The sequence below is a fragment of the Ambystoma mexicanum genome, chromosome 11, assembly GCF_040938575.1.
Source record: "Ambystoma mexicanum isolate Mex_15411 chromosome 11, UKY_AmexF1_1, whole genome shotgun sequence".
NCBI classification, from domain to species: Eukaryota; Metazoa; Chordata; class Amphibia; order Caudata; family Ambystomatidae; genus Ambystoma; species Ambystoma mexicanum.
This window is the reverse complement of record NC_090934.1, coordinates 190,890,540-190,902,206: the sequence shown is the minus strand read 5'-3', so window position 1 is coordinate 190,902,206 and position 11,667 is coordinate 190,890,540. Positions and strand designations below refer to the sequence as shown.

At 49.1% G+C, this 11,667-nt stretch overlaps 1 protein-coding gene across 1 annotated transcript in view; it reads left to right on the top strand.

The window, feature by feature from the left end:
* The first annotated feature begins 3,053 nt into the window (after positions 1 to 3,053).
* LOC138503211 (uromodulin-like) overlaps positions 3,054 to 11,667 on the top strand; it is a 298,722-nt gene continuing 290,108 nt past the window's right edge. Inside the window, exon 1 of the mRNA XM_069622796.1 lies at positions 3,054 to 3,210. Coding sequence (XP_069478897.1) covers positions 3,147 to 3,210 — 64 coding nt within the window. The 5' untranslated portion in view covers positions 3,054 to 3,146. The remainder of the gene's footprint in view (positions 3,211 to 11,667) is intronic.

The window sequence follows — 11,667 nt, the reverse complement described above, 5'->3', positions numbered from 1 at the left end:
GCTCTCGGGGGGGCACCCGGTTGGGGTCTTCCAGTCAGGGCTCTGTGTGCCCTTTCTACCACAAAGCCCTGGGATAGTGCACCTACTCCGACCTCCTGGAGGAGCATGTTCTCGACGTATTCAGTGGGGTCTTTGCCCTCCTCACCTTCCGGAATTCCAATTATGCGGATGTTGTTCCTCCGCGCTCTCCCCTCTGCGTCTTCTGCTCTCCTTTCTAGAACCTTAATTCTCTGTAGTACCTCCAACATCTGTGTCTGCGTTACCGCAACCCCCGCCGTATTTTGCTGCACCTGCTGTTCCGTCGCCGTCACTCTTTCTGTTAGGTTCCTCACATACTGGCAGAGAAGGCCCACATCTACCATTACTGTATCCAGTTTATTTTCTAGAGATGCTTTCAGGGCCCCGATTGCTGTGTCCATTTTGTTTTCGAGCGATTCTTTCATGGAGGCGATCGCTTCCAGTATCGTGTCTTCGTTGGCGGGTTCCACTGGGCGCGACGTGTCATCCGCGGCTGCTGCTTTGTCCGCCGACTGCGACAGTTTATGTCCGGACGCCGTCGTAAAACGTCTCCATGCTTACTTGCTTGGTTTTCCCCTCCGCTTTCTTGTACAGCATCGCGGGGGAAGCCGCCCTCTGCCTGCGTCGCCGGTACCGGTCTTGGCTGCGCTCCACGTGCCGTAGCCCCTTCTTCTTCCGCCGCCCTGGCCCGGTGTTTTATGGGTCTCTCCTTATGTTGGGTTTTTGCACTCTTCCGGCGGGTGTATTCGTTAGGCCCTCGCGGGTGTCGCTTCGGGTTCGGGCCTTCCCGTGCCTGCTGCGTATGTCGCCTCACCATGTCAGGGGCCTTCCCGCTTCCACGTCCCACTTCCACCGGCCACGCCGATCTCCGTCGCGGGGTTGACTCAGGCTCGGGTCTACCCCGCACTTTTTGTTATGCGCGTGATGTGTTCCTCTCCTGTGGATTCACCGGTTCATTCTGTGTTACGCGGCCGGGGTCCTCCCACAGCTCGCGCGTCCGTCATTTTGATTTCGCAGGGCGATTCCCCTCCGGCGGTCTATCTCCTTTTCCACCGCCCGGTTTCCTCCGGGGGCTTTGCCGGGTGGGCAGCAGGTGTTCCTGTCTCTGTGAAGAGACTTTGGCGGTCTTCCGGAACCAATTTATGCTAGTTTTTATCAGATTTTGTCAGGATCGCTCCGGAGCTCCTCGGCAGCGCGTCTCACTACATCGGCCGCTAAGCCACGCCCCCTGCATGTCACTAAGTTATTTGTCTTTGACTTACTCGTGGCAATTTCTTGCAATGCAACTTTCCACAATGCTATTGGGTATCAAAATCTGAATTCACATCCTGTGTTGTCATTTCCTGTGATGCCACTTCCCGTGATGTTAATACATATGCAAACGAGGTCCCCGCATCCACATCTTTTGCTGCTCGGGGCCTCACAAATCCTGCAACCGACTCTGCCAGAAGCAATCTACCGCAGAGGCAAGTGGATTTGCAAAACCAGGGAACATATATAAAAACATTTGCCAGGCAAACAGGTCCATATCCCTAGACAAGGTTTAAACAAGCAGTTTGGGCTTTTGTGTAGTCATGGGATATGTATTTGTCAGGCACCGTCATAAAATTACTAGGTGGCCATAAGATGCCAAGAGCTGGAAAATGGTTAGCATACCGAGGCACGGATAGCACTATCTGGCAAATGCCTATCTTATTCCTATACACAATTCAAAACTGCTGACTTTGCCAATGCTTGTTTTAACAAGACTTAAGTTCAAGGAACAAATATAAATCAAGTGGCAGAAGGCAATTGTATCACACCACTAGTACATGTACAGCTGCAGACTGCTGGTCAAAGTTGTATGTTACTGCATGAATAGAGCTGGCTGAAAGAGATCCCAGGAGGATGTGTTTAGTAATGGGGAAATGGGCAGGAAGTGGGTGTTAATTAACATAGGGATTAGCATGGCCCTGGGCAGTCCATGGTTGGGTAAGTAACTAAACAACACTCACGAGCTGTGGATCCCTGCACACGTCATCTCCCTCCTAGCTGTACTCCAGTGCAAAAGTATAGGCTTAAAGGTGGAGCTTAAGCACCAACTAATAGACATAAAAAAGGATTCATAATGTCAATAAAAAACACTAAAGACACCAGTTAGATTTTACACCCATTCTAATTTTTATTATTAAAATACTTTAATTACTTGTTAACTCCTTAAGTATCAAACTATGCGGGGTTGGTTTCCTAATGTACATTTTCACCTATGCAAACCCTACATTATTAACCCATTTGACATGGGCCAGTCACACAGCAATCACACAGATGCCCATATCTGCTAACGTGTCCAGTAAACGCAGACAAGGGGCAGTAACGCATGGGAAAGGTAGGGTTTCGCGTCCTGTTTGTACCTGGACACACTTAGATTCCTGTGCTGTCAGTTTTGAGAAAGACATCCCAGGATGCTGTGTCCACACAACCGGTTTGACAAGCAGTGCGTGGCCATGGAAAGTGAATCGGTTTAGCCCCGCCCGGGTCTCGGTCAGCAGTCCTGCTTGCCTGTCAAGCCCTCACCCTCAGAGGCTCTCCGCTCCCTCAATGCCTGGCAGTATCCCCCGTGTCAGTCACTCTTTCCCCGATCAATGTCCTTCATCGGGTCTCTCAACCCCACCTCTGTGTCTTTGTTAGTCCTTTCCACCTGTCAAACTCCTTCCCCCATTGGTGGCACTCTCCTCTAGGAAACGATGTGTTCGTTTCTATCTCAGGAAAACATAGAGGGTTTGGGGTATAGTTTACTTGTGATGGGCTCCAATCAGGGAACAGGTGCATGTGATTGTTGACCATCGTTGAGCATTGAGCAAAGAGCTGTACCGGAAAACAAAGAAAATGGCACTTAGTCCCGCCCCCTTCTCCGCCCCTTTCTCTTTCTCACTCCCCCACCCGCAATCTCTACCTCCCACCAAGCACCCCCCCCCCCCCCCCTCTCGCCAAGGCCAAAGTCCTCCCTGGCCATCCCTTTTTTCCCTGCCCAGTATATAGTGTCAGTCAGGTCAAGGATACCTTCACTTTGAAGGAGCTGACGGCGGATTCTTGTGCCCACGAGCTGCTCATCCCACACTCAAGGACCCAGTCACAGGATCTGCAGAAGGATGCTGCGCCCAGGGATGTGTCTTCTGGTCGGGGCCCTCCTGGCCGCCTTCCTCGGAGAAGCAGGTACTGTACCTGCTCTGGCTAATTCGCTTGCCAGCTGGGCGCTGGGCGCCACGGCCCAGTAGCTGGCATTGGCACTCTTTAGCGTTGCTTAACCCAGCCTGTACTGTTGGAGGCAGCTCATAAACATGGGTTCCGTGGCCATGCAGATAGTGTGAGAGGGCAAGACTGGCATTCTGCTGCTGGGACAATGTGAAGCTTCATAATGAGTAGCAGGCGTGGGATATATCAACCCTCTGTAACGTGTTCATGCATTCATTTTATGTTCATATTTCCGACTGGCAGGCCCGGCTGATTCCAACGTGATGGTCGGCAGAGGCATTGCTAGGGGGCGGGGGGGGGGGATCTAAGTGGGCTATAGCCCCTGGTCTTTTGGTTGTAGCCCAGGATAGAATCTCAGGAGCTACAGCCAAAAGGCTAGCTAGCCCCTAGTCCCAACAGTTCTGACATCAGCGTAGCCTCATGTCTTTTCCAGACCTAGCAACACGCCTGATGGTCGGTTTGGGGATGTGGGGGGGGGGGGTCGTTGCTTAGAGCGAAATCAGTCTGAGGCACCCATGCACCATTACAATGATGACAAAGCTAAGGTTAGTAATAGCCACTGATTGTCACGAGACGGACAGCCGGCAGGGAGCTTAAACACCAAATGCCCACTGGAAAGCTATACATCATTATTTGTCAGCAAGTGTGTGATGTGAAGGAACCTGTGTTAAAAGACAAGGAGGTGATACTACTTCTGTATATATCCCGAGGGAAGTGATGGCCGGAAGGGGTGTAGCAAACTCAGCCTCTAAAGCGAGTGCTGCGAAGCGCACATGTAAAGCTCCAGATCGAAATATATAAAGGAATATATTCCAGTGTTATAAGACTGACTATCAATGTGGGGGCAGCTGTTGTGGACCCAACTGTGCCTCGAGGCCCCTATCAACTGAAAAAGTTGAAAGGCCCCGGCGCCGTCCCTACGCTTCAGGGCGCTTGGGGCGTTCGCATTTATGAAAATGCTTACAAAGAACTGGTACCTGTGTTGGCACACACAAAAGGCGCTTAGTAATACATTCATTCGTTAAGCTGGAGAGCACGATGTCAGTTAAAATGCTATGATGCACTCCAACATTACGGGGTCCAATTCAGTTTGGGATGGGTACAACATGGAATCGCAGACGATGGCTGATATTGGGGTGGTTGGATTAGAGAGGCCTCGCTGGGCAATTGTGGGTGGCTCTGTGCTTTCTCTTGACTGTTGAGACGGGCTGGCAAATATATTTAAAATCATGAATAGATTTGATAACCTCGAAGGATTCGCATCTGTCTTGTGAAAGAAAATGCGCCGAGGCGTGCCGACTGCCGCACGCTGTGTAATGATAATAATGTATTTTTTGTATGAAGGACTTCGCGCTGGACTCCTCCCCAACAAACATTTGTTTGATCGCCGATTAAATGGCACTGAACGTTTGAGGACCTGACCAGTTTCAAGTATGCGACTGCAGGTCCCTCTTAACCTGCTGAGCTATTTTGCCCTCACGCTTGTTGTCAGAGTGGCAATCCAAGACAACAAACCTGACAGGACAGAAAACCCCTGACGTAGACCTTAAAGCAACCAGTTATTGTTCATTCAGGACTGCACGTCGAGAACGACAACCGGGACTCTGGGGTGACAGTCAAACACAACACTCAACGCTGGCGTCACGTGATAATGAGCCACAAGGCGGTCACCCCTCCCCGCACCCCACAGCCTGTGTTTGTGCTGCAGACAAAAGTCACTTTACACCAACATTTATAAAACAGCTGAAACGTCACGGGTTGGAGAATTAAAAGATTGAAGTCTTGGGAACGGTTTATGGTTGTCCCTGTGTAATGAAGGTTGCGAGGCAGCTCATTGGGTCGAGTGGCCGCCACAGTCCGATGCAGCCACCCGGATGCGACCAGCACTCCCTTTCACACGAGTTAACGTTGCGTTTTGAGAATGCGCAAGCCCCCCCGCTCCACCCACCCCCCCCCCCCCGTCCGTGGGTTTAAAACATGTGAAAGAAATGCACCGACAGATGTGGAGCAGGGGATTTGCATCCCGGTCGTGTTGGTGCATGACAACACACTTAGCCACAAGGTCACCGAAATCCCATATCGTACTGACGTGACATCCCGCTACACAGGACGAGGGCGTGATTCTAAGATGTAAAAGCTGCGCACGCGTACCTTCCATACTTAGCCAGCAATTCTAGGGAAGTCGCAACATGTACACTTGGCTGATGCACTTTCTTCAACTGTGAAAGACAAGTTGAATAAAATGTCATTTTTTAACTTAATCATGTGATGTCATTTCCCAATGCGTGCCTCAGTCCCCCCATGCCCTAAGTGAACAACACAACATGCACCCAGAGGCCTCCTGGCACTGGCAGAAAAGGTGCAAGACGATGGCGGTTACCAGGCGGCGTGCCTGCAGAATTGCCACCCCATTTGGTCTGTCTGTTTCATGGTGAAGTGGGGTTACCCTTCAGGTTTGCAGTCCGTTGGACTGATTCCATCGGGATTTTGGCAGAGGTATCTCGACTACTAATTCTGTTGCCTTAAATCCGCCGAACTATAGTTTTGTCCCTGGGGGTAAATCCCCCACTTCAAGGCCAAAACTACAAGCCAGTGGTGCAGTGCGTGTGGTGGTAATTCGGTTTCCACCAAAACACATGGTAGTAACAGTGTTACTGGCACTTTTTTAACCACACGCCAACGTTGGCATGAGGCCCTTTAACCAGGAAGCAAATGAAGAAAGTAACAAAGCTAGAGGAAACTACTGTGATGCCTTATGGAACCGGTCCAAAGGGTTCATATAAGAGTGGGGCCAGGCATCCCGTGTCCACGAGAAAGGAATTCTCCTACCCGCAAGGGACGCCGGGATATGTGAACGTTCCTTTTTTTAATCTCTGTTTAGTGGGTGTGCCGCCAAACAGAATGTCAGGTTTGAGAAGTCAGCCACTGCTGCTGAAATCAGTGCCCCCACCTGCATTGCCAAACAATCACAGGTGAGAGATGTCAGTCCCTGCTGCTGACATCACCCTCTCGCCTCATGTCCTATTCCCAGGTGACAGGTGTCAGACACAGCTGAGGACAGGTGAGGGTTCTGATGTCCCTTCGCCTGTGTCCTCAGACATTTAAATGCAAGTGCTGTCCGACGCTGCTGCTCACTTTATCACCCCCTCGTCTCTGCGGGCGGCCACACCCTGAAACACAAGTGACAAGTGCCAGACACTGCTGAGGACATCAGGCCTCTCATCTGTGTCCTCAGACACATTATACGCAAGTGCCATCAAACTCTGAGCCTTGCATCGCCCTCTCCTCTCGACTCTGCTGTCAAACCCCGAAACACTGGCGACAGGAGTCACATACCGATGAGGTGCTGAGACACAGGCGCTGCTGCTAACATTGTCACCCTATCGCCTTTTCCGTCACGCCCTGAAACACAAGGGGCAGATGCTATACACTGCTTAGGACGCCAGACCCCTCACTCGTGTCCTCAGACACATTAAAAGCACGTTCTGTCAGACACTGCTGCTGACATCACTTTCTCGGAGTCGGCTCTGCTGTGAAACCTAAAAAGGTCAGGTGACAAACCTTGCAGAGGACATCAGACCCCTAACCCGTGTCCTCACTCCTCAGACATATTACATGTAAGTGTTGGCAGGCGCTGCTGCTAACATTGTCACCCTATCGCCTTTTCCGTCACGCCCTGAAACACAAGGGGCAGATGCTATACACTGCTTAGGACGCCAGACCCCTCACTCGTGTCCTCAGACACATTAAAAGCACGTTCTGTCAGACACTGCTGCTGACATCACTTTCTCGGAGTCGGCTCTGCTGTGAAACCTAAAAAGGTCAGGTGACAAACCTTGCAGAGGACATCAGACCCCTAACCCGTGTCCTCACTCCTCAGACATATTACATGTAAGTGTTGGCAGGCGCTGCTGCTAACATTGTCACCCTAGCGCCTTTGCTGTCACGCCCTGAAACACAAGGGGCAGATGCTATGCACTGCTTAGGACGCCAGATCCCTCACCCGTGTCCTCAGACACATTAAATGCACGTTCTGTCAGACACTGCTGCTGACATCACTTTCTCGGAGTCGGCTCTGCTGTGAAACCTAAAAAGGTCAGGTGACAAACCTTGCAGAGGACATCAGACCCCTAACCTGTGTCCTCACTCCTCAGACATATTACATGTAAGTGTTGGCAGGCGCTGCTGCTAACATTGTCACCCTATCGCATTTGCTGTCACGCCCTGAAACACAAGGGGCAGATTCTATACATTGGTTAGGACGTCAGACCCCACAACCGTGTCCTCAGACACATTACATTTAACTACTGTCAGACAGACTGCTGCTGACATTATCACTCTGTTCTGCAACCTGTCAGACGTAAAACGCTCAGGTGGCGAACCTCGCAGAGGACGCCAGACCCCTCACCTAGGATTTCAAACACATGCATAAGTGTTGCCAGACCCTGAGCGTAACATCAGCCTCTCCTGTCGTCTCTGCGGTCAAACCCCGAAACACCGATGACAGGTGGCAGACACTGCTGAGGAAGTCTGACCCCTCACCTGTGTCCTCAGACAGATTACATTTAAGTGCTGAGATCCAAGACAGATGGTTGGTGATTTACAGTAAAGACCGGTAAAGGAAACCCCTGGGGGGAATAATCTTGTGGTGTGGGGGGCATCGGGACATTATCCCCAGGTCGAGAGAAAATCAAGGCACGCGGCCTTGGCGAGTAGAAGCAGGAATGCAGGCTCTGCAGTGGCTCACACCACGAATGCTGCCAGGGCCACCGCGAGGCAGCCACGCAGCCAACCCCTCTCCCTCCTTGTATGTCAGTGAATATAGAGGAGTGGAAGCATTCCAACCTTTACATTATACGCACACGTGTGCATTCTATCATTCGCAGTATTGGCATACTTAAAACATGAATTTATTCCTCCAATACACATCTTTATTTTAAATGAACGTACTGCCAGATGCGTGCACATAAGCTCCTGTAAACTATGCACCCAAGCACTAGAATTATACCCAGCATGTTTTTCACGCGTGTGATTAGTGGGCGCTCTCTATGGGAAGCACTATTTATTTATTTATTTATTTATTTATTTATTTATTGCATTGGTTTTACGCCCAATCCCTGGGGTATCACGACTTAGTTGCATACATCTTGATTATAATTCGACAGCATTCAAAGTACATACATATAATATACAATTACAAGAAGATTACATAGTTAAGCGACATTAGTTGACTATACTTACTCATGGTGCACAGCAGGGACGTCATTTGCGGGTCGTCAGTGGTCGCAGCTGCGACCCCTGAGGTCTCCCTTGCTACTCCTGTGGTCTCCCTTGCTACCCCTGAACAAAAATGTAAGAAAGTAAAATCTTTTACATTTCTTTTTCTTTTTTTTTAGATGTAAGCTCCTGGGATGTGGCCAGTGCCATGTGGCTCTTTGCTTCTGGAATGGCTGACTTTCTTGCTCCGACCTCTTAAAAATACATGGGGTACCAAAAGCACACGAGCAGTGACCCTAAATAAGAAAGAATAGGAATAACAAATAATTTGTCTTTCTGGATTGCTATACAATAATTGCTAGACTCATTGAAGGTTTATTTCATGCACACTTCAGGGGGTGAGTCACTGATTTAGTCTTTTCTTAAACACCTCAACTCAGCCTCTTATCCTTCTGAGGTCGATAAATGAGTACCAACACAGGTTGGGTGATGTTGGATGTATATTTATTCAATATAAAGCGCTTAAGCGTAAGTGCTATATAATAATATTAACGATACATATGGTGATCCATTTATGTATGAAATGTATATCACATTATTGTGATTTCGTAACCATATTATTTGTAGTGTACTTAGGAACAATGCTACGTGATGCTACTTCCTCTTTTGTCAACGGGTGAAAGATCTTGTTCCATCGCTTCCAGTGATGTCACGTCTGGGTGGGGTCAAATGTCATCAGAGGTCAATGGTCATGTGATGTCACTTCCGCTACCCCTGGCATTTTGGTGAAATGCTATCCCTGGTGCACAGCAGGCGTTCGCGGGGAATGCTGGCGGAGGATACTCTCTGGGCATTTGAGGTACATTAACTCCACAACGAGAAGACGTCAGGAAAATAAGATGTGGTTACAAAGGGTCTGCAACCTCTCTCATAAGTTTTGGAGGCCAACTCCCTTGACCCTTACTATTGAGTATGCTGGCTGGGGTTTATGTGAAATGTAGTCCACAACATCTGGAGAGCCTAAGGTTTCAGATCGCTGTACTATAGGGATGCAGACTCTGGAGTTGCTTACACCACTAAGATGCCGAAAATAACCATGAAGCTGCTAGGCTGCCAACCTCAGGTACAGCAATTTGATTTGTGCTGTCCCAACTCTCGCAGACGTTGGCTGATATTGGGGTAGTTTGGTTAGAGGGCCCTCGCTGGGCAGTTGTGGGCGGTTCTGGGCTCTCTCTTGCCTGGTGAGACGGCCTGGCAAGTATATTCAAAACCATAAATAGATTTGATAACCACGCTGGACTCGAATCGGTCTTGTGAAAGAAAATGCACGAATGCGTCTAATATAACTACCAAATACCGACTGCTGCACCCTGAATAATGACAGTAATGTCACTTTTGTATGAAGCACTTCACGCTGGACTACAGCTTGTCCAGTCATGGTCTCAGTTGGCGCCAGGCTTTGCCCAGTCCCTCACCTTCTCACAGGCCACACCTGCTCCTGTCATACATCCTACGGCTCATTGGCCCTACTGTGCCGAATAATGTATCTGTCAAACTCGTGGGGTCCATGTACTCGCACATGTCACCTGTACTATCATAATGCCCGTTCAAAATGACTATGGCCATCATGCATTTGTCCTTCTCACATATCTCTCTCTTGCATTCTTAGCGAACCAAGAGCCCATCAGTCACCCTCACCCAGGCACCATGTGCTTGCATTGGGTTTCCTATCAATTTAAGGGCCCCTTAGAATGAATGTGTCCAGTCCACCATTGTTTCTGTCTTTCGCACAGGCTCCATGTGCTTGCATATGTTCCAGGGCTCACTAGCCATTCCCGTTTCCATTGAAATCTCTATGCCCATCACTACCTCTGTCCTTCTCACATGCTTTCATACATCTCAGGGCTCATTAGGCATTCCCGTTTCCATTGAAATCTCTATGCCCATCACTACCTCTGTCCTTCTCACATGCTTTCATACATCTCAGGGCTCATTAGGCATTCCCGTTTCCATTGAAATCTCTATGCCCATCACTACCTCTGTCCTTCTCACATGCTTTCATACATCTCAGGGCTCATTAGGCATTCGCGTTTCCATTGAAATCTCTATGCCCATCACTACCTCTGTCCTTCTCACATGCTTTCATACATCTCAGGGCTCATTAGGCATTCCCGTTTCCATTGAAATCACGATGCCCATCGCTACCTCTGTCCTTCTCACATGCCTCAAGTGCTTTCATTAGGGCTCACTAGCCATTCCCGTTTCCATTGAAATCACTATGCCAATCACTACCTCTGTCCTTCTCACATGCTTTTCCTACATCTCAGGGCTCATTAGGCATTCCCGTTTCCATTTAAATTACTATGCCCATCACTACCTCTGGCCTTCTCTCTTGATTTAATACATCTCTGGGCTCATTAGACATTCTTTTTTCACCTGAAATCAAAATGCAAATCGCCACCTGTCCTTCTCACATGCCTCAAGCGCTTTCCTACATCTCAGGGCTCATAAGCCATTCCCGTTTCCATGGAAATCTCCATGCCCATCACTACCTCCGCCCTTCTCACATGCTTTCCTACATCTCAGGGCTCATTAGCCATTCCCGTTTCCATGGAAATCTCCATGCCCATCACTACCTCCGCCCTTCTCACGTGCCTCGTGTGCTTTCATATATTCCAGGGCTAATCATTCCTTTTCCATTGAAACCACTATGCCCATTACTACCTCTATTCTTCATTTCATATATTCCAGGGCTAGTCAATCCTGTTCCCATTGAAATCTCTATGCCCATCACTACCTCTGTCCTTCTCACATGCATCATGTGCTTTCATAAATCCTGAGGGTCATTAGTCATTACTGTGCCTCTCGCTGGCCACACACTCTTCCATACACCCCAGGACCTTTCGGTCCTTACATTGCCTATCAATGCTATACCATTGAGATTTTTTATAGCACAGCTTTTGCTTTTCTCTTGGCCTCTTGCTGCGATGGATGGGGTTGGGTTATTTTCGGTGGAAATGTAGTCAAAGAATAGAGCGAAGAGCAAATTTGATACGCACAGATCTGAAGAACCTGGTCTCTGTTTGCGTGTAAGCTTCAAGGTCCCTTTTTGGAATGCCTTGCCACCACATCTGCTGTCGAAACACCATACAGGACTTTCAGGAAACACTCAAAACCAGGCTGTTTAACTGATACCATTCC